We start from the raw sequence: 26,135 nt of genomic DNA, 5'->3' as shown, positions 1-26,135 counted from the left end.
CATTCATTCATTTGTTTATTAATTCATCCACTTGGTCATCTCAGATAAGCTCATTGTTTCCATTCATTTATTCATTCATCCATCCATTTGAGATAAGCTATTTGATCTACTTGTTTTTTATCCACCCATCCATCCTTCCGTCCATCTATTTATCTATACATTAATCTTAGATAAGCTCATTGTTTTATTTATTTTTCATTTATTCACTTATCTAAGATAAGTAATTTGCTTGTTTTCATACATTCAGTCATTGATTCATTTATTTATTCATTTATTCATTCATTTATTTATTCATTTATCTCAGATAAGCTATTTACTTTACTTGTTTTTATCCATCCATCTATTCATTTATCCATCCTTTCATCCATCCATCGATCCATTTATCCACTAATCTCAGATAAGATCATTGTTTTACTCATTTTTATTTATTCTTTTTATTCATCTAAGATAAGCTATTTGCTTGTTTCTATTTATTTAGTCATTGATTGATTCATTAATTGATTCTTTTATTTATGTCTAAAAAGTGCTTTGTTTTACTTGTTTTCATTCATTTACTTATCTTGGATAAACTCACTTCACTTGTTTTTTATTCATTCATTCATTCATCCATCCATTCATTTATTTATCCACCCAGTCATCTCAGATAAGCTCATTTCTTAACTTGTTTTCATACATCCATCTATTCATCCATCCATCCATCCATTGATCCATCTATCTATTATTCTCAGATAAGCTATTTGCTTGTTTTCATTTATTCATTACGGTTTTTAAAGTTACAGCCTCAAATTTCACCAATTAAAGCTCCTCAGACTAGAGCCGTTATGAAGGCTTTAAAGATCATAAGTAGCAGATACATCTCAATATCAACTGTTCAAAGGAGATTATTGTACATTTTGGACATCTTCAGCATTGCTTTACAGTGTAGAGAAAAATTAAAATCAGAAACAACCATGTGTCCTAACTTTTGAAACAGGAATGTACTGTATTATAAAGTATCAATCAATCAATCAATCAATCAATCAATGTAGCAAAAATGAGGCTCACTCACTTGTGACCGAGGTGTTTAAGGAAGTAGCCCAACACCTTCAGCGCCTGCACGCGGATGCTCTCACTCTTAGACGCCAACAGCTTGTAGACGACTCTAAAAAACAAAAACATTTGCACAAAAAACAGCATAAAGAAAATTCACAGGGTAAAGCAGCACTGGGAATTTTTAAATTGCCTTTCTGATTCCGTGCAAAATACAAGCAGAGAGTCACCTGCATGGAAGCTGTCAGATGGGATGAAAGAAACGCCATAATACACAAAAGGTGCATAATGACATGAAATTGTTTCTAACAGCAAAATCAACCAATATTTGTGAAAGCTCACACCTCCCGAGGGGAATAACTTCATCAAATCCTTTCACATTTTATTTTCTAGACAGATGGGCGAAAGCTCGACGCTACTAGTCAGGAACAGAATAAATATGGAAATATGTGAAAATTCTTATGGAGATGAGGGTGAATAATGCATGCCTTGTGTAGGAACCCTTCATGAGGTGAGAAGGGATTAAAGGTGGTTTAACTAACCGGATGCCGTTCCTCTGGTCAAAGGCCGGGATCATTGATGTGGGATGTTCTGACATCAGAGCCACGAGCAGTTGCAGAACATCATGGAGGTTCTCGTCCTACACGTGGGATAAGTGCAGCATTAATAGTAGTAATGGTGGTAATAATAGTAGTAATATTAGTATTAGAAGTAAATGAATACTACTACTACCTTGCCAAATAAGGTGCACACACTAATATCTAGTATTATAGGTTGAACATTTACGATCACATGACTTCACAAGGCCAGTACTTATGCTCTCTAAGAAGCTAAAGCCTGTTTTTTTTTCTGATTAGTTTCACTAACAGGGAGTTTCTTATGGACACACAGCTGTTTAGTCCCAATCTCATTGTGTGTGTGGAAATGCTTCTAGTTTCACTTTTAAACATAGCTCTGGGCCCATATTTACAAAGATTCTTAAAATTCTGTCAAAGAGCTCCTATCTTAGCTATAAAAAAAAAAAAAAAGTCCTAGCTAGGAGTCCTAGACTAAAAGCGATTTAGGAAATTTCTCAGAGCAACTCTGAGTAAGGAAAGTGCGAAAACCTTTATCTTAGTGAGGAGGTGTGGTTGACCCTGTTGCTAGGGATGATACACCAATTCAAGCACTGTGATTGGTTGATAAAAAAAATGACCTCCCCGTCACTAGAGGGCTCCCACATTAAGGCTACTACTACCACTCATTCTGTAAAGGTTTTGATAATAGAATAGACAGTGAAATTGTAATGTTTATATATTTTAAAAAATGTGTAATCATGACTACAGGCTACTTTATGCAAAACTTCTGTTATAAGTTAATTAAAAACAGTTATAAAGGTAATTAAATCAGCCAAATGTTAAAAATGTGTCTACTTACAAATTTTTACAATTTATTGCAATACATCTATTTATCATACTTGTAATCCATTTCAGATTGCTGGGAGAAAAATGGCTCACCTTTTACTAATTTATGTGATTCCAGGCTACTTAGAGTGCACTTTTGGATGTTATGTAGCCAACAAACCAAAACGACGGAAGGAAATAAAACAACAACAAGAAAACCAAATTGGACACAGGATCAGTGTTTACTTTTAGTGTTTGGAGAATATTTGTTCTTTTCACCATTTTGTCCTCTGCTATACAAACTCTTATGCCTCTTAAAAGTCCTGCTCTCTACTCTTAACAATTTTTACCTTAGAAGCTGTTTTTAGGGCTAAGAGGTTTCATAAAATCATTTCTATCTTTACTATGATTTAGTCCTAAATTTAAGGGGAAATTCTAAGAAAATGTCATAATTCCAGGAATTTTGAATGAACGTTAACTAGTAAGTAGAAAATAAATCCTGAATTAACACACATTATTAATTCTTTTCATTAAGCCCCAAGATCATTTATATAAGTTAGTTCATGAGTTTATAAAGGTTATAATAGGTGAAATAAAAATCTCTTAATTTAGTACTGTAGTTAACCTTAATACAATTAATTCATTAATAAAGTCTTTCTGGCTTTGCACTTTTTTTTCTCCTTTCCGTCCATGCTGGTTAATGAAATGAAAGTTGAGTATGTCCTTATGACTTAAATATATATATAATAGTATATGGTTTTACTTAAAGGAACTGAAAAATACTTTCTATCATAGATTGCTCATCTCTGATCTGAAAGTTACATAACATTTTAAATAATAATGATCATTTTAAGATGATCCTTGGGCTGTATTGTTTTAGTCCTGCCTCCACCTATTCCTGTGCTTTTGATCATCTTCTCAAATTATTTCCTTTTGTTTTTGCTACTTTAAGCAATTTTGTATCTGTATTAAAGTCCCTGTTTTTCAATTTTTTAGGGTATTTTTTCCTCATTTTACATTCAGTTTTTTTTTTACCCTAACAATGATTTTTAGATTAAAAAGAAAACGACACATTTATTTGCATCCTACACTATTATACACTGAAATAGCAAGGCTGTTCCATACTGCCAGTATAGCCGACTTGTCCGCACAAACTTACCTCATTCATGGTCAGCAAATAGTTCTGTATGCTCTGTAGTTCATCCTCCTTCACTCCACGATCCTGGTGAGAAATAATTAAATTTGTATGGAAGTCCTCTTATTTTGGGTGACGCAAGATAGTGGAATTGAAAACCTAATATACTGGCTCGACAAGCTTGACAAAGCCAACCCTTTTTTCAATTCCCACAGAGTTTTAAAGGCCCGCTCTCCTCCCTTTCTTACCTCCCTTTACAGCGACCCTGGTTGAAATGTTCAGTACAAGCAAATTCTGAATAATGCTGCAATGTGTTGTGCTCAGAATTTGAGAAAAAAACTCAAACCTCAGATGTGATAAAGTAAAAATCAGTCCCAGCACTGAACTCAGAATTCCCAGTCAAGAACTTTTGGCAATAAGTGGTATAGAAAAGAAGTGAATGAATGACAGTAGTAGTTTTTGTACTGTAAAAGAATAATGTAACAGCTTTGCAAATTTAGATTTGTAACGCAATTGAAATGCTTTCATATTTCCTACAGCCATACGCTCCATGTTTCCTTGACCAACTTTGAATTAGAATTCAAGCAAATCGACTTAAATCGACTGGGTAGTGAGCAGAAGGAACAAACCTACATTATCCAGGTGAGATTATTCCCTCAAGCAGGTAGTCCAAAAATTTCAAAATCTACCCAATAGGAATCTGAGATTCTGATAAAAGTTGTTATCGGTATAATGTTTCCAGGAGTATTTTTACTAAAAAGCATGGAATAAGACGACGGCTTGACTAGATCTAGTGCCGGGAGGCAGATCTAATCAGATAAGAGCAGTGTCTAGTTCTTAACAGCCATGGTTCTCACAGCAGAGTCCTGGCAGCAACAGGGGCCCATGTGGTATCTGTGATTTACTGATTTAATATAATAATTGAAACACAATTTCATCATATAATAAAATTTTGTAGTTGAAATGAAAGAAATATGAGCAAATGTTTCACTGTGACAGGTTGCAAAGTGCCTATTTTTGGATTTTTTCCTGATTTTCTCCCTTTCATGTGGGATCCTCCCTGTCACTAGGGGGCACTAGGGAACCATGTGACGCCAGCCGACCGCATCTTTTCGAACTGCTCGCTTGCGCACCATTAGTGAGCTCACAGACGCCCCTGATTGGCTGTAGAGCCGTGATTAATGTGGGAGCACGAAGTCCCTCTCCCCCCTCCCCTCTGAGAGAGCTCGACCAATCAGCTCTCTCTAGACCTCCGGCTGCGAGAGGTTACAGCATCACCCGGGAATCGAACTCGCAGGTGATAGGGCGAGCACTTTACCACTGCACCATCAGTACCAGCATCACCAGTACTGTATACTAATCACCGGCCTGATCATCTGTCATCATCTGCACCATTTGCTCACTGGTTCATGTCTTATGTTAGATTTTTATTTAAAGCTTTAATGTTTTATAGTTCACTGAGTGTCTTAAGAAACAAAAAATTTAATTACTTAAATTACTATAGGTGTCTAACATTTAAATAATTTAATTACATCATAATTATAATTTAATTTATTTAATAATAAAATCTGTTTCATACGGCAGATGTTTTAACAATTAAATAAACCCCTGACTATTTGGAAAAAAAAAAAGAAAGAAAAATAATGTAAGGGTTTGAAAAACTACATTTCCCAAGATTTTTGTGAACAAATAATACAAAGTTTACTGTCTGTAAACAGGAAAGTGTCTGTCTTGTGCATTCATATTTTTGAAGCTCAGCTCGGGGATGAGTAAAGCCAGAACAAAGGGACGTCCTATTTTTTTTTTTATAAAAAGAGAGAGAGAGATAACAAAAGTGCGCTATGAGTTTACCTTGAGTATGAGCTGCTTGAGGAAGAGCAGCATGAAAGCCCTCAGTGAAATGATCTCCTTCTGGGTAGGACGTGGTCCATCTGGAAACACAAAGAGCACCAGAAGCAGTCAGCTGAAACGCAAATGTAGCAGGCTTATGTTTCATTCATCTCACAGCTGAAACGGTTTCACAGCGGTGTCTAGCAGTGAGTACCACATTTCTGACAGGGCCTTGTTAACGCCAATATCACAACCAACCTCTGTATAAATAAATACTATTTTCAAAACAGCACATACTGTAACTCAGAATAAATTAACAAATCTACTCAGGAGTTTCTATTCATTTAGAGGCATCCTGCTTAGCATGAAATCCTGAGATTACATCACTGTAAAAATAGTGGTGCTAGAGAATCTTGTGATGCATTTTAACAATAAAATGGCCTTGAATCATTTACTAAGGTTGCTTAGGTCAAACCGGGACTTTTTTTATTTGTCCACAGCTTAACAGTCCACAGCTATAAGAGTCAAAACTTCCTTTATTTCTCTATATAATCCCCTGCTACACTAATGCACCGAAGCCATGATCTGACTGGCTGCTTCAAGTCTGAAACGCTGGACTCCCAGGAACTCCTTGTGAATGTCAATTTTTTTCAAGGATCGATTTAAGGATTCCACTCGCAGATTGTTCACGGAAACAACTGCAGTTTGCAGCGTTTGTATATGTTTTTAAATGATCACCGTACTGTGCTTGTAGTCTTCTGTAAACGTCAATAGGTTTTTACGCATTTATTCAAAGAAATGTAATCCTAGGGAAAGTCCCGGTTCTCAAACACCCCTCATACTGTACATTGGATTTTACCCACATGGCTTCCCATCTAGACCTGTGGTACTGTAGAAGTGGGTGGAAACCCTGAATGGTACCTCTCTTTGTTGTATGAAGTATCATCAAGGGTGCGTCTATTAAATTTTAGACTTTGAAAAATATGTGTACTGTAGTGTAACTTTTAGAGTATGACCCTAATAGCTATATACTGTAGGTATAACTATGATCCCTAAGATCAAACTAAATTCACATAACCCTGTAAAAGTAAAGGTACAAAAGATGCGCCATTGACAATACCACCCAAGTAACAAGAGAATGCATGTACGGTATTATTCAGAGACCAGTTCTGTCCTTAACCTCAACTTTAAGCTTCATATCTTTAAATTTAATCAGAAGATACTTTCGAACTCATTAGATTTTTAAAAAACAATATTACTGTCAAGGCGGCACAGTGGCTTAGTGGCTAGCACTGTTGCCTTGCACCTCAAAGGGTCCGCGTTTGATTCCCAGACAGGTTCGATTCCCGTCTCTGTGTGCATGGAGTTTGCATGTTCTCCCCGTGTTTGGTGGGTTTCCTCAGGGTACTCTGGTTTCCTCCCACAGTCCAAAGACATACAGATTAGGGTTACTGTACTGGTGTTCCCAAATTGCCCATAGTGTGTGTATGTGTGTGTGCCCTGCAATAAATTAGCAGCCTGTCCAGGATATACCCCACCTTGAGCCCTAAGCCTTTTGAGATAGGCTCCAGACCTCCCATTACCCTGTACACAGGGCAAAGTGGTAAAGACGATGAGTGAGTGAGTGAGATATTGCTGTGAAAGTACTGTGGAACTTATCTACCAGACCAATTAAAAGACACTTATAAACTCATTAGATTTGCATAAAAAGATACTACTGTGAAGGTAAGCATTGTCGCCAAATGTACAAAATCTGGAACCAGGATAGGACCAGCCTATTGGCCACTGTCCTCTTCTTCACTTTATAAGATTGTTTATTTATTGATCATCATCATCTTCTTCATCATCATCATAATACTTTATACTTGTTGATGGATAAAGTCTAGATGGAGTCTATCTCAGGAACACAGAGGATAAGGTGGAAATAGACCCTGGATGGCACACCAGTCCATTTCTAGCCACATGTTCACACTTATTCTAACTCCACATGGGCAGAGAGATAACATGAGAAAGTCCCCACAGTGCAGCACAGTAACCTAAGCTCAGGATCGCCCTGACCCTGATGCTATGATATGTCAACATCGTACACCACTAGAAGATCAGATTATCTAAATCAAAAGAGACTGTGTGGTGTAATATGATGGTGAAAATATCGATGCAACTGTCTCCTGAATCTGTGAGTTAGAGTTAAGGGTTCGACACAAGGGGGGCATTTGTCTGAACGCTCGCTTCAATCATCTAGTTCTATTTTTCTTTCTCTCAAATTATGTTTTTGTGTGTGTTTGTGTGTGTGTGTGTGAGTGTGTGTGAGAGAGAGAAAGAGAGAGAGAGAGCAGAAGAGATGATCAATACAAACTCCAAAGCTTTTCATTACACAGAGTGAAAGAGTGAGGGCGAGTGATCAAATTAAACAAAAAATAAATCAATAAATCAATAAAAATAAACTTTTTGTACTTTAAGCGCATATGCATATAAGTGAGCTTCAAATGACCGGGCAGCTTTCCAAGAGTTTGCCATACAAAAATCCACTTCCTAGCTTAAAACCGTTACTCCAGTCATGTTAGCACATCGTGTCCAGACGCGGCACAGGATCATTTTCAGGAATAGAACTTTAGGCGTAAAATATGAGCCCTCAGGAGATGAGAAGATGAAAAGGGCAAAGAGACGTCGATTTTTTTTTTTTTTTACCAGAAGCACCTTTAACATTAAAGAACAAATCGATATGATCTAGCTAGTCCGCTACCTGACATGCTGTGAAGTCAAAGAACTAAAGTATAAACAGGACATTTAGCCATAATGGCCATTTTGATTTACATTAAAGCAATATCTCATATGTAATTGTGCCTTTACTGTGTATAAAATATCGGCCCAGCTGTTCTTAGCTATTGATTGCTTGTAGCTAAATCACAGTTACAGCAATATTTTTATACAGCATAAATATTTTGTGTTAATTAAAAATAATAAAACAAATTAACCTGCACTTTACATTAAAAAAAAAAGTTAAAATAAATCCCGACAGATAAGTGTTTCCGTTTAGGCGCTGTGTGTGTGTGTGTGTGTGTGTGTGTGTGTGTGCATGCGTGTGTGTAAAGCTAAAGTAAAAAGAGAGAAGGAAGCTGCACCCCCCCCCACCCCCTTCTCATCCTACACAGTAAATCTTCTTCTTCTCTTATTTGAGTTTCACACACACACGCACACACAATAAAGGAAGGACTGTTTTATTGGAAAAATTTGCAACGGACATCGCTAATAAGTCTCGCGTGAGCACACGCTAATGGAATCACTGCTGTAAAGTAAAAACAAATAAAATAAAAAAATCTACCTGCACTTTATGTATGAAAAGAATTGAGCAGTGATTTCTGTGTAAAGCAGAGAGTGTGTGTGCGTGTACTGTATGTGTGAAGGCGAAAGATGGAGTGTGTGTGTGGCATGGTGTCCATGGATGCATGCTCACAGAGAAACAAAGAGCAGGCTGATACAAAGAGAGAAAATGGATCTTTAACCTCTCTAATGAGACTCATTTTTGCTTTACACACTGTACACACACGCATACAGACACAAAATAAAATATGTTTTACACACACACACGTGGTCACAGTGTTATAGTAAACAGTACACGCGTGCACGGATGTTGATTATACCAGTAAGAGACGCGCACTAAGACCCAGCAGGGGAGACGATTACCCACAATTTCGTCAAAACAAGAAGCGCATGCGTGATACATGATACTCGGTACTCGTAAACCAAGACTTCCTCGTTTTTCAAGTCAAATGTATTAAAAATCTTTGCTCTGTCTTAAGGAACACTCGCAAACCGCATTACTCACGATCCAAGGTTTTATTGTATATATTAACCCCTCCCCTATGCCTCAAAATCTACAAAGAATCAATAGCTTTTAAGAACATTAGCATGAGCTTTCTCTGTGTGCTTTTGAAGGTTATATATCACAGAGTGCGATTGGTGGCAGGTGAATTACCCCGGTGATGTGGATAATTCTGCGATCTCACAGCGCTAGCCGGTCATGACGTGACATGACGTTAGGCTTTAAAATGCATCCAAACTCTAAACACATTTCAGTCCAGAGAAGTGTGTATTATAGTAGGAAAATGTCAACGCAACCATATAAGGCTCTGATCTTACGCATTAAGGTAGTATGACTTATGGAACTAGAGCCTAAAGTGGCTTCTGTGTTACAGTGATGCATGTGTTTAATTTGAAGATAGTGCAGAGCTTTAAAAGCGCGCGTGAGAGAGAGAGAGAGAGAGAGAGAGAGAGAGAGTCCATTTCCAGACAGAATTGTTCCTCTCTTAAGCGGCTGTCTTTGTTGCACTAATTGAACACTTTATTATGGTTCAGCGCTGTCTCTTCCCTTCACTATCCCTCACAGGAGAAGACAAAGGGAGCAACAAGTGGGAGATAAATCAGTGTAAGGCAGCCTGATTGGAGAATCACCTACTTAGCAGGCAAAGGATAAATTCTTCAACAAATTCTTTTATACTTTATCAAGACTCTACTTAGTGTCTTTTCATTTTGTGAGTTATTACTTGCTCCTGACACAATGTGTTTGCGTGTGTGTGGTGTGTGTGTAGTGTGTGTCTCTTCATCGCTATAATGTCGGCCGCTATTATGCATCGCATTTTTAATTAACTGCAAGAAAGACGACAAGGCAATTATTTCCTCACTCAGTAATTGTGTTTCACTCCTTTCCATACAATACGATCTCAGGCATTACCCCGTCGCAGTTACCGCTGAAATACCTTTATCTGCTCACCTCCATTACTTATATTTATTGGCAAACGTTCTAAAAAAAAAAAAAACGATTTGCTTGATTTACAGCTCAGCTGATCAGCAGTGGAAACTTGGCTGCATCGGGAGATTATTCGAGAATGAGAGGCATTGTTTAAGGATATGGAAAGATGATTTTTTTTTTAATCTATAAATATGATGCAAGTCCTGGTTCCCTGAAATCAGATGAGTCAAATGGAAGTTACTTCCTAACCACCAGTTTGGTTCTTTTTAAACAGTGAAAATAAGAAGCATTCAAGTCAAACCAGGACTTTTCATCATACAGAATAACAGATCACAGCTACCTTTATTTCTCTATCCAATCCCCTGATACACTAATGCACTTATCCCAGGGTTTCACTAGTGCTTGGATACCATCGAAGTAGAACGGTTTCTCAGGAAGCCATGATCGGACTGCTTGATTCACATCTGAAACCCCGGCCTCCCAGGAACGTCTTTAACATGTGGAAATGACTTGGGCGAGGTCAGGACTGTAAAGGGATGTAGCAATAACTTCCAATCAAATTCCTGTAACATGCAAGTGGTGTTTGTGAATGAGTGTGTGTACAGTTCACACAGACAGAGGCGTCTTTTCCGCAAGTTGGTGACAAGTTATTCTGTCGATTTTTAAAGAATCTGGCGTTCCATTCGCTGATCGCTCACAGGGACGACTGTAGCAGACTTTAAACTATTATTCACGGATGGACAGAACGTTAGCACCGTACAGACTTTGTTTTGCGGCTAAGAGTCTCAAGTCTTCTTTAAATATCAATCTGAACAATAATGTCATCACTAGTCTCGGTTTGACATGAACGCCCCCTTTGTACTAACTCATGGTTCTGATTTAATGCAGAGCTTCATAAAGTCCACCATGAAAATGTAAACTGAATATTAAAGTGGTTCGTCATGTAAATAATAAATGACTTGTTACACGCAAGTCCTCACACGCTCCCCGTAGATTCTGCAGGGAAATGCAGGGAAAGTTCCTTCTATTCAGAGTCGGGGTTATACACTTGTTTAAGGTGATTTTCTGGTCAGTCCATTACATTCACTTGCCTCCGGGAGGAGAAAGCATTTTTTTCAGTAATGTCTAGACCACCGTCGTTAAACACGAGCACTCAAGGGGGAAAAAAAATGCAGTCATTCTGTTCTTTAACTGTTAACTGCAGTGTGATGTAACGTAAAAGTGTGACAGTAAACTACATATTATACAAATTACAAAAAAAAAAACATCAATCTGTAGACTAGACAACTGAGATCACATAAAGCGTCTAATAGCAGTCCGATATCTTAATAATCTATTTCTACATAAGGGAATCCTAGCTGAATAATAATAATAATAATAATAATAATAAGTCTCACTTTAAATGATTAGTTTACCAACATAGATTCCACCTTTATTGTTTAAAGTATTTCATTAAACCAAAAGAACTGCAGGACTCTTTGTAGGCAGGGATAAAAAGTGCTGTATCTGCTGCTGCTGTAAGTTAAAGCAAGAGACTGGAATATATTTATACTGCATGCATCAGCAGTTTATTGAAGAGCCGAGTGTATGGCGGATTGCAGGACATTTATTTGTCTAATTAGTAAAATAATATCAATATTTAGGCCAATCAATATGCAAGCAGTCGTCTGTTACAGTCACGATTCTGTTTAATTACGTTTGGATCATAAATGTAGCCGTAAACGTTCTTTCCCTTAGGATAAGCAGTGTTATTTATTTATTTTTTTCATAAATAAATACGAATAGGAACGATTCCATACTATGTGTATTTATTAAACCAATCTTAAAAAAAAATGCAGGATGAAGAACTGATAAGTCTGATCATGGCGAGGAAAAATAAAAGAAAAAGGAGGCATCAAAATGAAGAGGAAGAAGAAGAAGAACACCGAGAGAGGCAAGAAGAAAGACTGGGCATCAGAATGAAACATAAGGCTTCGCGGAAAAAGGTTAAAAAGACAGCGCTTTGAAAAGAGAGATGCTCAATAAGATTTCCAGGGAGAAAAAGCAGAATAAAAGAGAAAAGATGGATGTTCTAGGAAGCCATGAAGAGACACGCCGACTGCATATTGTCTGGCATGACACTGTATTAGTTATACAATCTTTTTTTTTTTTCCCCTTAAGCAGAGCTCTGGAATAAGTATGGTACGTACAGGTATGGAGGGATTGATAAGTATATAATAGAGTATTGAAATTTTTTTTTTAATACTCAGCCCTGTGGTCACGTGCACTCAGACAAGCTTTATAAAGAGACAGCAGGAAGCTACAAACAAATCAGCCTTCGTGTTTTTAACCGCAACATATCCGGAATCAGACGCTGAAGCATCTTATTTGAGGTTCGATTACTCAGAGCTGATCTTTCTGAGTGATTGGATTTGCGGTGTTAAATCAGGAAGGGTAGATGAGGTCATGCCATCAGGCGGTGTGTGTGTGTGTGTGTGTGTGTTTGTGATTCTTTTCTCATCAGAGGGTAAGAATGATGACTCTGAAACGACCCTGTCTCTTACTATAACAGCTACAGCTCGCTGCTGACACACACACACATACACACACACACACACACACACACACACACACATACACACACATACCGTACAAACATAAGTTTATAGCCTAAGGTAAAAGCTGTGCCTATGATGCTCTGATGCATTGGACCAAGCCAGAGCAGAGGCTATAAAGCAGTCATGGCCGATGGACGTCAACACTGCAGCCTACAGAAGGAAGAAGAAAAGTCGCCTCTAGTGTTAGAGAGCAATCTTTCAGAGTAACAATCAAGATGTAGTAAAGGGTTAGACAGCAAGAGTAAGGTAGTGCAAATAAACCTTCCCAGTGCGACAGACACACAGACGAAGCCTTCGAGTCTTTCAAACCCAAGACGCTTTTAAAGGGTACTTCAGGTCATCTTCAAGATGGCTTTAAAATGACGACTTTAGGAAATTAGTTCTGATGATATCTTGGAGTGTTTACATTTTTATGGGTTTTGAAGACCAATAGGTCTTTAGTTCTAAGGAAGTCCTGCAGTCCTATCATGTTTGAAACGCTGGCCTCCCAGGAACTCCTTCCAAACTTGTGGAAATGGCTTGGAGTGAGGTCAGGACTGTATGGGGGATGTGGCAGTAACTCCCAGGCTGTAATGTGTCCCTGTAATGTTTGAGTGGTGTTGGTGAATTATTGTGTGTACAGGTCCCACAGACAGATGCGTCTCTTCTGCAATTTGGTGACAAGTTCATTTAATTCCATAGACTGTTCACAGGAATGACTGCATGTCTTCTTTAAACTTTTCCTAATGTTTTAATGTGGCTAAGAGTCTCATCACCGTACTGTGATTTAAGTCTTTTGTTAATGTTTATCAGTTTTATGCCTTAATTCCTTATGAAATTTCATCACAAGTTCAGATTTGACTGGTATATGACCGAATTTTAAATGTTCTTAAAATACAGTGGTATACAAGGAATAAACTATATAGGGACATGCTGTTATAGGAAACGAATCAACCACGGCTCACAGTGTTTTATACCTTAATATTCTTGCTCAATATGCTTGATGTATAGACATAAATAACTGGAGGTATATGTGTGTGTGCGCGTGTGTGTGTGTGTGTGTGTGTGTGTGTGTGTGTGTGTGTGTGTGTGTCTGGAGCCTCACCCAGGCCTCTGGGAGTGATGGAGCTGCAGGGTGCAGGGTTAACAGCCCAGTAGTAGTACTTCAAAGTGTGCATGAGCTGCAGAACCGTTCCCACACGCCTGATGGTGTTGTAGATCGTCGCAGTGCCAATAAATTCGGCCGACAGGTACGTGTAAAGCGAGAGCTGGACCTAAAGACAACCAGAAACACAAATGGATTTTTTTTCTTTTCTTTTTTTTTTCTTTTTACATTCGTTCTTAGTTCAACACAAGGGGAAACATGGAATTTCTTCTTCGCTCGCTGTTTAATGAAACGCCTTTAACCAAACCAATTAATTAAAAATAAATGGATCCGCATCAATAGAGTTTCTTGGCTTAGAGGGCAATTTACACTAATCTGGCTCATTAAGGTTGGAATAGACACAATTCTATTTTTAATGAAACTGAGGAGGAGATGAAGGTCAAGATTCAAAATTGAGAAACATGAATTAATCGTATGATATGAAAGCAATTTTACACAATTTTTCCCCAAACATCTCTAGTATTAAAGCGTGATTCTTCAGCTTTGCTTATATGGAGCATAAGATGTCTTTGTTTTTGTTAATCCCCCACAATGTGACAACCTTCCTTTTTATATATTCATTACAGAACGAGATGTCATACATTCCATGATGCAGCAACTATGACTTTAATCAACGTCTACAAACGAGAAGGAGTTTGGCAAATGTATTATACCCAGCGCTCCTCATATGATGATGGTACAGGGATATTTAAACAGTGTAGTTGGGAGAAAATTTCTAATGGTCTAGGACAATTAAGAATTTGCGCCTCGTTACTGTGCTGAAGTATTATTTTGACAATGTCGTACTTCAGCTGAGTATAAACATAAGTAACTTTTACTCTTTACTCAACTACAACCCATAACCATTATGACCAACCGCCTAATAATGAGTAGGTCCTCCCCTTTTGCCACCAAAACACTGATGCATCTTTTTTTTTCTGACACCTTTCTATCGGAACCAGCATTAACCCTTTTCAGCAATTTGAGCTACAGTAGCTCTTCTATCAGATCGGCCTACACGAGCCAGCCTTCATTCATTACGTACGTCAATGAGCCATGACCCGGTCGCCAGTTCTCCAGTTTTCCTTCCTTGGCTCACTTTTGATCTGTCCTGACCAATGCAGACTGGATACATCCCACAAGAGCTGCAGTTTTGGAGTTGGTCTGACCCATCATATCACCCATCAAAATTGGGCCTTTCTCAAAGTAGCTACATTTAAAATATCTCACTATGGTGGCATACCTGAAAAAAAGGACAAGAGTAAGAATTTGACCTACTTAGACAAATTAAGCCAAAATCGAATGGCTAGACGCATGAATCAGAGAAACACCAAATCTGAAGCTCTTGTGAGATGTTCCCAGTCTGCAGTGATCAGGACAAACCACAAACCAAGTGGTCCAAGAACGGAAAGCCAGCGTCATGAGTCGCCAAGGTTCACTGATGCACGTGGGGGGGGTGAAGGCTGGTCCATGTAGTCCGATCCGAATGGAAGAGCTACTGTGGGTCAAACTAAGGTTCATTCTAGTTCCAATAGAAAGGTTTTAGGACAGGTAATACGTTTTTCGTAAAAAAAAAAAAAAAAAAAAAAAAAAAATCTTATGGAGAGCTCCTTTTCCCTTAAAATATAAAATGTTTACTGATACTGGAGACTCCTTCCTTACTGTAATGAGTGTTCTTACAGAGTAACCATTTATCTGGTGATCTGTATTAAAACCAGAACTGCTCTTAATCAAATAAAATAAAATGAACACCTACTGACCAATCAGAATCGAGAATTCGACAAAGGCATTATTGCATTGCTATCTTAACAGCACGTCGCTATTCGACATGTCAACATTTCAAAAAGCTCCTGTGGTTGTGGTTCAGCCACAAATGATTAAAGCTGACACAGGAAAGCCAGGAGTCTGGAGGTCAAGACACCATTGATGGACTCGTCTCTGAGGGAAAAACGAGCTGCTTATGAGGATAGACAGCTCATCAATTTAAAGTTGAATGCTCCCAGAAGAACTCGCCCGGAGTGGTCAATAACGGAATATGATGCAGGATGTTTGGGGAGCTGCACTTTTAAACAGTCGTCTTTACCAGAGAGACAGCTAGACAGCTCTATTTAGATTTACAGAAGACTCAATCGTCTGCAATTTATTAACTGCAATTTATCTACTTTAATTTTTTTCCCCTCTCTATCCATCCCCTTCTCTCTCCATCTCTCACTTTCCTATCTCGCATCGCCTTGTCTCCAACGCTCACCCTCTCTCTTTTCCATTTTCTGAATTGCACTTGGCCTCCAGAGACCCAGCAGCATCTCTTCCTCTCCTCTTCTGCATTTATTTCCATGACTCTGATTTATTCATGGCAGGCCCTTGTGGCATGGTTGCTGGGCCGTGCGTGTTTGGCAAACGGTGCGCCGTCCCTTTTTGGCACGCCTCATCCGTTCTTTCATGGGTCATTACAAAGCGCAGGAGGCCAAATTTCAATTTTTTTGCATTTCAAAAAACATACTTCCCTTGGAGTTTAACGACCGGCTGAGACAACAAAGAACGAGTTGTTATTGTGGGGAAATTGCACAGGGCCGTAAAAAGCGATCACTTTTCCCCGGCTCGGGGAGCGAGATTAAGTGGCACTTTTAAAATTCTGACTTTTATAAGCTAATTGGAGTTCTTTGCAAATAGAACTAATATTCAGCTGGTGCTCTGATATACAGTATATGCTTTTTTACAAGACGACTCAGTGTGCATGCAGAGGTTTGTTAAACAAACTGCTTATGTGCACATTACGCTTGGAAATCTGTTAAAAACATCCATTTCAATGTAATCCAGTCCAAATATATGCACACGCTGCGAGATGCACAATGTGACAAACAGTTCATTTTAGTTTAGCTGAGTCCTCAGTTCCATTTGCTTTGTTTTTAGTGAGTCTTCAGTTGTATAGTACGTAGGTCACAGAAAAATGTCCTCCAGATATCTTTACTGAATATAATACATGAGCACGCTGCAGTATTCGGATAGGAAATTGACTGTACGCCTACTGAAATCAATAAATAGTCAACTATATAACTGTGTGGCAGAAACAGGTTTTGACAAAAAAAAAATTCTGCTTATTGAATGTAAGTAACATTTATTTGAAGAAAGTATAAATAGGGAGCCAATTCCCATCCGATTAACAGGTGAAAGGGTTCCATTTATAAAAGTAACAAGATCCGTGCAGGGTCATGCAACTACTCTGATTATTACTATTAAACTTTTTTTTTAAAGGATTATTTACCAAATATAATCAGAAGTTTCATTTCCGCCCTCCACAAGCCGAACCTGTTTATTCTGCATTTAGTGTCTTCATAGATTATCAAACTAGATAATAAATTAAGAGGGGCATTTAGGTCAACCTGAGACTTAAATGTTTGTAATTGTTGCATGCATTGCAATGCATAAAACCAATTAAATTTATAGAAGAAGTCAAGCACAGTATGGTGCAGTAAAACATTTGAATGGTGCGAATGGTGTGTCTGTGGGAACGGTACACATAATCATTAACCAACACCAGTCACCCAGTACAGAACTCCAAATGGGAATGATTTCCACATTCCCCATACAGCCCTGACCTCACTCCAAGCCATCTTCACATATTTGGTCCATTAAAGGAGTTCCTGGGAGGCTGAGGTTTCAGACATAAAGCAGGCAGTCTAATCATTGCTTTTTTTATTATTATTTAACTTAATGGTGTCCAAGCACTAGCGAAAAATGCATTGGATAAATGCATTAATATAGCCGAAGATTATAAAGAGAAATAAAGGGAGTTTTTACTTTCATAAATGTGTTCTGTTATTCTGCACAATCAGAAGTCTCAGTTTGACTTGAACGGCCCTCATATTGGATCACTAAGTAAAGTTCCTAAGGGGAAATGAGGGGACTACCTCGTGATATAAGAACTGGACAAATACAAAAATGTACAACAAGATGTCATTTTCAATCATAAATTAATGACGTAACTATAATAAATAACTCATGAACTATAGCAAAACATACAGTATGTGAATCTGTTTGTTTAAAAAAAGCGACTGTTATGATGTACTTTGACGTGAGCATCCATGTTTCAATAACATAATGAATTAATTTATTTCTCTACTCATTTATGTAGATATTTATTTCTGTTGTGTATACAGGAAAAAAATAATCAATATCTCTTGAAATCAATGTGTTTTCAGATGTACTTAAGTGACATGCAGTCTGTGTATCGATTTAACCTCGGCTCAAGGCTGTACACTACTACAGCCTTCACGAATGCAGCGGGCAGTATGTTTAAATCGAACCCTGAACCGTGTGTGCAATTCGTTTGTGTCAGTGAGGACACAATCACACTCACATGCAGACCATAACAAAGCCAAAGCCAAACTATTGTACAGGCATGTCATTTACACTAAAATCTGAATATACTGTAGATACGGTAATATTTACCAAGAAATATCTTAGTTTCTAAAGCTTGTGTGAAGGGCATCCTGGACTAGGCGAAAAAATAAATAACAACAGCGAGTACCCGGGTGGAGAATGGAATTCAGCTGGGAGTCCCTCACCTTGGCCGGAGTGTGGATCCAGATAGCCGCGTTAAACAGGATGTGGTCACACAGCTGCTTGAGAAGCGGGGCGCCGTGGCTCAGGCCGTCCAGGTACTTTGCGAAACCCAGGAACTGCTCCAGCACAGCCCTGGTGATGTGCACCCGTGATGACTACACAACAAAAGTGCATCGTCAGTTAGTTTGAAATGGTTTGACTTTGGAGCAGAGTGTGAGTGTAGACTTTAACTTTGCCAGAAGTTTGTAGGTGATTAGCGGTGGATGTGACGGCACCTGTGAGGTAGGTGTGAGCTGTGAGCGGGGCCGAAACAGATGGCGAGCTATGTGTGAATGAGACAGCGAGCAGCGGGAGTGATGTTGTACTGAGACCAGCTCAGCCCCGGTGCTGTCTCATGGCAGCTCACATTTATAGAGGGACAAAATAGGGCTGCTCTTTCCCTCTTCCTGAGCCCAAGGTGAAGAAGAGAAATGGAATTTGGAAGAGGAAGATGGATGAAGGGAGGATGTAGATCTGTCAGACTCTCCGCCTGATCGCTTAATTTCCTGATCTATCACTGTTCAGAAGACTGAGAAATTGATTTTTTTTTTGTCCCCCTGTAGCAGCACCTAAATGTACTACTCTTTCATTTCCCTTTACTTTTAATGAAATGTACAGGAGGATCATTTTAATCCACACTCAATACTACTTCAGTACTACTATTATTACTAGTAGTGGTATTAGAATAAGGGAGAGGAGAAGAAAAAATAGGTAGAGGGGAAAAGAAGAATATAAAAGAAAAGAGATAAATGTAAGAAAAATAAATAGAAAAAGTGATAAAAGAAAAGAATGAGGAGAATAAGAAATTAACGAAAGGGTAAAGAGAAGAAAAATAAGATAGGGATGTAAAGGGGAAGAAAGGATTTGGAGGAAGAGAAGCAAATATTCCTTCATTCAGTATACATTTTTTTTCAACTGTTCATGTATTAATTAAGACTGTGTAAACTCTGTATAAATATGGAAATTAATGCCATGTTTTATCACTTTCTGTACAAATGGGAGTGCAAACAAAACGGTCCAAGAGTGGATCCTTGAGGGACATCACATTCTGACATTTACAATCTAGCTCTATCAATTTGGAGTCTTTTAGAGATTTATCAAATTGCAGTCACATTGAGATAAGAACACACACACACAAACACACACACACACACACACACACCTGGTTTAACAGAAAATGTGACCTTGTATGATTTTTGTCATGTAATTTTTTTTTCTTTTTTTTTTTTTAACTCTGATAAATGCTTTAATCATGCGAAGTAAAAGACTAGAGAATAGTAGAGGTTATAATATTATCAGCTGTGTATTCTGGGATTGCTTACTATTGATGGCAATTGTAAAGTGTGTGATTATTTTTTATGTGATTTTAAATCTGATGTCCATCTGGTTGGGATGTTCTCTGTTCTGCTGTCAAAGCCTAAAAGCATATTATGTGATCATTGCCAAAAATGTAGCAGGAAAAAAACAGCATATTTAAATTACTTTTTAATCATCATCACTATCAACAATATTTACTTTTTCCTTATTCAGTAATAGCCAAATGCTATTTTAATAATTATTAATTAACAGTTTTCAGTGTAATAATTCATACACTTAACTGATGTTAAATATATAGCATTACTGTTTATTGTTAGCTTATTACACATTTACTGTACCTTTTGGACAGTAGTGTATGTTGTAATTCTTTTTTTCATTCATCATATTAAATCCTTTACTATATATCTAGATTTTCATACTTTATACTTTCCCTCTGTATATTTTTATAGTATCATTCGAATGTTAATTTTTTTTTTTTGTGCAAATTTTATCTTTAGCACAATTGTTTTTTTCAATGTAACACCTTGATTTATACTGTAATTCTTATTTTAACGTAAAGTTCCTTCTTTAATGTCAGGGATTGTTGTATAAGATAAAATTAAATTTTTTACATAACATTTATGGATTTTATTGGATCGATACACACTCAGTATGTGACAGCCTGGAAATGAGAGGCTTATAAAATCAGGAAATTCCTTCCAAATCTTTTTAGATTCCCCAGATTCCCAATTTGTAAAATACCAACCTTGTTGCGATGATGTCCACTATTGGGACAAAGTTAGCATGACTTTGATAAAAACACTTTGTTTAATAAATGTACACAAGCCTGTAGTGTAGTCGTCAATTTTTGCAGAAGATATTAAAACTGCTGTCAACTTGATAAACAGGACAGATGGACACTAAATATATGGACACTAAATATTTCCATTCTCACACAGTTCTATGCTTTAGATCTCAACAGGATGTACACACAAATAAGTGGCGATTAGGTCATTTCCCACAATCTCATCTCTGCCCTGTACTATATCATCTTTTTCAATTATTACTATTGTGTTCCCAGTATAAATTATGGAAAAGTTAGATTTCTGTATCAGTAAAATTGCCAAGGGTGGTTCGTAGATGAAAGCTGCACAGTAGACAAAACTGTCTGAAATGTAAAAATAAATAAATAAAAACATTAGCACTAACCTTTTCCAATAGGTATCCAATCACCAGGAAGCCTTTTCCTCCCAGCATCTGCTCCTGCATGGCCACAGAGCTCTTCAGCAACTCCACCAGGAAACCCAGAAGACTGGCGCTGATACACAGAAATAAATACTATGCTAAATATAACCTTTTTTTTAGTAATCTCAATAAATTGTCCTGAGTTAAAGTAGCAGGAACAGCAAAGTTGTCATGTTGTAAATAGTAAAATTATTTTTCCATTTCTAAGTTATGCTGTAAATAATGTTCTCCAATAGGTTTTGAATTAATTATTTCACATGCTCCTGTTTCTGTTTCAGAACGTCCTCACAACTATGTTCACGTCTTTCTTGTTTGCGTGTTTGTTAGTATTAGCAGGCATGTTAAATACTTGAGAAAACTTGCCTACTGTTAAATATTGGTACTTTTTTTGTTCAAGTAAATTAACAAAAGAAAAAAATCTTACTTTTTAATTCTTACAATTTCAATCAATTTCAATTTCCATACAGATTGTTTTTTTTCCTTTTTTTCCTATTAGAGGTTGAGTAGTCTCATTAGCCTCAAACAAGAAAATTAAACATTATTAAACTAAAGAAATATGATGTGTTGACATTAAGCTAAGTTAGTTTGATAGTTAATAAGAACAAATTTAAAAATTTGTTTTAAAATAACACATTTTCTAATTTTTTTATTAGCTAGCTCCTTAAGTTTGTGAATTAGTGTGTTAAATTATCTGCCTTAGGGACCCGCCCCATCATCCGGGTGATGCTCTTGCCTCTCAAAGAGAACTGATTGGCTGAGCTCTCTTAAAGGGGCGGGATGAGAGACACTTAGTGCTTTTACATCAATCACAGCTCTACAGCCACGAGCACAAGCATCTGTGTGCTCACTTTAGCATAAGAGCACTATCTTATAGCGCTACCCTCTGAGTGTTATATGCCACGCTCAATGGTGCGTGATCAAGCAGTCCAAAAAGATGCAGTTGGTAGCATCACGTGGCTTGAAGGAAGTACAAGATAACTTCTGTCCTGCCTGGTTGGTGGTCGTAGCCTTGATGTGGAAGTGCCCTGATGACAGCTGGGTATTGGCCACAAAAAGGATTTAGGATTTACATCATCCTTATGTTAGTGCTTAGTGTCCTAGACAGTCATGGAACATACTGTAGAGAATGAACTGGGGGTGAGCTGTTTTCATATGTTAAAAAAATATTTACATTTTACTCCTTAATTCTTGCCCAATAAGAACTAAACATTGGTCAGATGGTTAAATTTAGGCCAGATTGAGCCATCCCATTAAAAGACCTGCTCTGGATTAACTTTCATTCTCATTTGACCTAATCTCAAATGCAGTTTAAGCACCCAAGAAACATTTCACATCTAAAGGACAAACACTAGATCCATAAAAAGACACCTTTCCAATGGACAGGTCAGGACCATCTACAGAAGTTTTGAAAGCTTAAATTGTCCAGACCTACCAGTCTCTAGGAACTTAGCGCCTTAACAAACAATGAAATTCAAATCGGTTTACTACAAAATAAACTGGGCTACATAAATCTAAAGGTGCAAAGAGAGGGCGAATTGTTGTGTTTCCCTTAAAAGGTCTCGTTATTTAGTCTGTTTATAGTCTGTCTCGGTTTGATGCAGATTAATCTATTAATTCTAATTCTGTAACCAAAATTAAGCTCAAAAAATAAAAGGAAAAAAAAGTCCTGTTTCAAGCAGTATACTGTACGTATATTATCAATGTGGTCGGAGAAATGCAAGAACTTTAATAATTGTGTTTGCAATTATTTTAGTAAACATTGGTGCCAGGTGTTTATTTTGGTGTCCAAACAAAAGTTTTATCATATAATTACAAGCGTTTTAATTCGAAATACAAAAATCGAATAATCTTGTTTTACACACCGGCTGGTCAAGCGATGTCCTGTATTGATGTCTTGTATACTGTATATAAAATGTCTACTGAGTGAGTATGTTTAAATATAGATATGTTTTAAATGTACATTTAATCAAGTACGATTTTGACTTAAGTATACCCAGCGGGCACAACACATGTAATCCACGTGGATTTCTGGTGGATATTTTGTGAAGTGGTGGATCCACCAATTTTCACCTGATATCCACGTTGATTCCACGTGGTTTTAGGCACGTGGAAAACCTGTTCTAAATTAATGTGGAATCCACATGGAGTTTTAGTTCTACATTATTCTTCGTGCATTTCCACGTGGATATCACATGGAAAATAATTTTGTACCACCTATTGATGGTTGCTTGATCTAATTTTGAATGCATATTTTGTATGTTTTTACATAAATGTGACAATCATTAATTAAAATTAAACACACTCTAAAATAAAATGACGCATATGACGCGTCCAATGTGTTCTAAAGTTGAACACATGAGCCAAAATGTGTTCTAAAATGGCACTTTCAAAATGTATTACTGATCGCCTAAATGCCACATCTGACTACAACGTACACTGGATTTGCAAACTAAAAAGTAGTTCAGAACACCGATGTGCTATTAGAGGCGACACATAGGCGTCGCTGCACAGAGTGACTTTGCAGTCCAGCGAGTGGTACTGAGCATGCGCAGTGATCAGCCTTTCCTGGATCCCGTTTTTTTAAGTGGAAGCGCAAAACATTTATAGCTAATAAAAATAAATTAGAAACTTCGAAATTTGTTTAAATTTGTGGTCTGTTGAAGTTACAAAGTACCCGTGGCAATCGTGTTTCATACGGAGAAAATTTGTGTGTGATGTTACAGGGTGAGCACTGAGGTAAGCAGTAATATTCTAGTATGTTCTGTGGCAGTTAGTGTAGGTTCTAACCGACGCGGTTAGCTTGATTGTGAATCTATGTATGTAGCTAACGTAGGCTTCGAAGCATAACAGGCAATTGCAAACGTTAATTTGTCAAAAATCATAAAAACAGGCTAGTATTTAATGAGCAGGTATAATTTGTCATAAATGCAGCACCATCACCATGTATAATATATGCACTGGGGAGTTCTGACAGTGAACACTAACATTCACTTGCAGAATATATGTTCCATTGAATTTCTAAGAATAGAAGTAGGAACTTTTCAGTGTAACTTATGTGGTTGCTCTACCCATTTATTTCTTTGAAGATAAATAGATAAGTTTGTTTACTTCTAGATTCCTTACCAATTCACTTATGTTTCAACTAAACATGAAGGGATCACGAGGGGATAAAACATCATTTGACAGCGCTGTGCAAATTAATAACTGGTAAGTAATTAAAGAGTGCCTTGTGGTCGTGTCTTTTTTTATATTAAAACAATGATTGTATTAATAAATTGCAGTCCATGCATCTAAATTATACTAAACATTTTTGTCCTTTGACAGACAGTGTAGTAAAGGCGCATGATGTTACAGAAGCCTTTGCCCTCAGCACCATTGCCAGTAATCCTTGCACCTAAGAGGAAAGAAAGGCTGAATGCAGTGTCATTTATTAAGTGTTAAGTAAATGTTTTTGTAATTTTGTTTCTTTTGCTGTTTGAGACAGTTTTCTATCTTCTCTTAGATGTTTTGTTGGTTTAATTAGTCTTTTAGTATTCACATTTTTATGGTATTTTAGTATGATGCACTACACCCAGTTTTTATGTGCATTTTGTATTGTTTGTTTTGAAATATGAATAAATTATTGGTTATTACAACTTTTATGTAATTTGTGTCTGCTTTACACTTGATGTTGTAGACATTTTAAACTTTGCAGAATTTACGTTGAACATAACACGTATTTTCCATGGGCTTATATCCATGTCTTTTCCAAGTGGTAAAAAACACGTGGATTCCATGTGTCAAATCCACGTGGAATTGGACTTGCCTTTTACGCCTAAATTACCTGGCTTTTCCACGTGGTGAAAACACGTCTTCTTTACGTGGTTTCCACGAGTTTGTGCCCACTGGGTAGTTCGTCAGGAACTTTTACACCCCTGGTGATCCGTGTGTCATTATTCATTATTCTTCTTAAAGTCTTAAAGACTGTACTTATAATTTATGCACTTTTTTCCCATATTCCAGTTGGCAATTTAACATTCTGTGTTTAGATTCTTGTCTGTATGATTCTTGGATTTCCCATAATAAGGGAACGCACCTGATTTACACACTTGCCTGCTGCCTAATCAGTCTGCAGTTTGCACTTGATTGCTTTTGGTTATGCAAAAGCCAGTAAATGCTACATTAGATCCAAGCATGGCTTTTAACTTTATTTTCAATCCTTAACATTCCCTGGAGGAAACAAGATTGTATCTGCAATATAAGTATTGACAGGAGTTACAGTAGCTGCAGGGCCATATAAAAGTCTGCACACCGACTTAACCAAAGCTGCGACTGAGCTAGGGCCACAATCAAAAGGCAGGTGTACATTTTTCAGTAAGTGAATGGTTCTGTCAATAAGACATCATATAAAAAAATAACACACAAAGCAAATGCTTAAAGCATGACTTTTGCGACTTGACATCCATTTAATAGACGGACTCTGGCTTATAAAAAACAGGGAATGGATTCTGGTTATATTATACACTGGTGAGGTAAGACAAGCTCACAGAAGGTCTCTCACCAAACTGTGGTTTCCACCTGACTTTCGCTGTGTTGGTGGAAGTCAAGCTGGGAGAAAAGAGGAAACAGAACCTGAATGCCCCCGATGGAGTGAATGGCGCTGTGGATGGAGTGGGTAACAATCGCCTTTACGTCCTGCAAAAGAAAAGACATCATGAATTGGAATGAATATTTGCTGCTTAGGAAAGGAAACCACGTTTTTAAAGAAATGCTTGATAGGAAATCATACAGTAGGTTTCCCATTTTAACAAGCTTTTCTTTAATTGAAACTATTTTATAAGAAACAAACACAACAGGTAGTCCTGGTATAATAAATGAATCTGGAGCACTAGGGTTGCTCTTCCTGCCAAATTATGTTTTCATTATTACAACTTTCAATTATTAAAGAACGACATGCCATGATTTATTTGTTTTATTTTATTTTATTTACAGTTACGTGTTGAACTGATAGGAAGAGAGCCATTTTACAACTACTGATGTAGAGCAAAAGACCACGAGGAGATTCTAAAGCAGGACTGAATTCACTCAATGTTTTTTTTAATTAATTTCTTTTTTTCATGTCTAAAACTTTATTTTATATTTATTTTATTTATTAAAAAAAGAGAGT

The 26,135-nt window shown here is 37.4% G+C and overlaps 1 protein-coding gene and 1 long non-coding RNA gene across 2 annotated transcripts in view; one reads left to right on the top strand and one right to left on the bottom strand.

Annotated features, from left to right (window-relative positions):
- nbeab (neurobeachin b) overlaps positions 1-26,135 on the bottom strand; it is a 387,766-nt gene that overhangs the window by 230,432 nt on the left and 131,199 nt on the right. The window contains exons 10-17 of the mRNA XM_053507055.1: positions 25,530-25,663; positions 20,954-21,062; positions 18,412-18,564; positions 13,808-13,976; positions 5,398-5,477; positions 3,571-3,633; positions 1,572-1,669; positions 1,049-1,141 (exon numbers count right to left, since the gene is read on the bottom strand). Coding sequence (XP_053363030.1) covers positions 1,049-1,141; positions 1,572-1,669; positions 3,571-3,633; positions 5,398-5,477; positions 13,808-13,976; positions 18,412-18,564; positions 20,954-21,062; positions 25,530-25,663 — 899 coding nt within the window. The remainder of the gene's footprint in view (positions 1-1,048; positions 1,142-1,571; positions 1,670-3,570; positions 3,634-5,397; positions 5,478-13,807; positions 13,977-18,411; positions 18,565-20,953; positions 21,063-25,529; positions 25,664-26,135) is intronic.
- Positions 23,693-24,391, top strand: LOC128532917 (uncharacterized). The gene is made up of 3 exons (XR_008361329.1): positions 23,693-23,725; positions 24,104-24,196; positions 24,314-24,391. It is a non-coding gene; the product is annotated as an uncharacterized LOC128532917 (long non-coding RNA).

Source organism: Clarias gariepinus, chromosome 11 (assembly GCF_024256425.1).
Source record: "Clarias gariepinus isolate MV-2021 ecotype Netherlands chromosome 11, CGAR_prim_01v2, whole genome shotgun sequence".
NCBI classification, from domain to species: domain Eukaryota; kingdom Metazoa; phylum Chordata; class Actinopteri; order Siluriformes; family Clariidae; genus Clarias; species Clarias gariepinus.
This window is presented reverse-complemented; position numbering and strand designations above follow the sequence as displayed.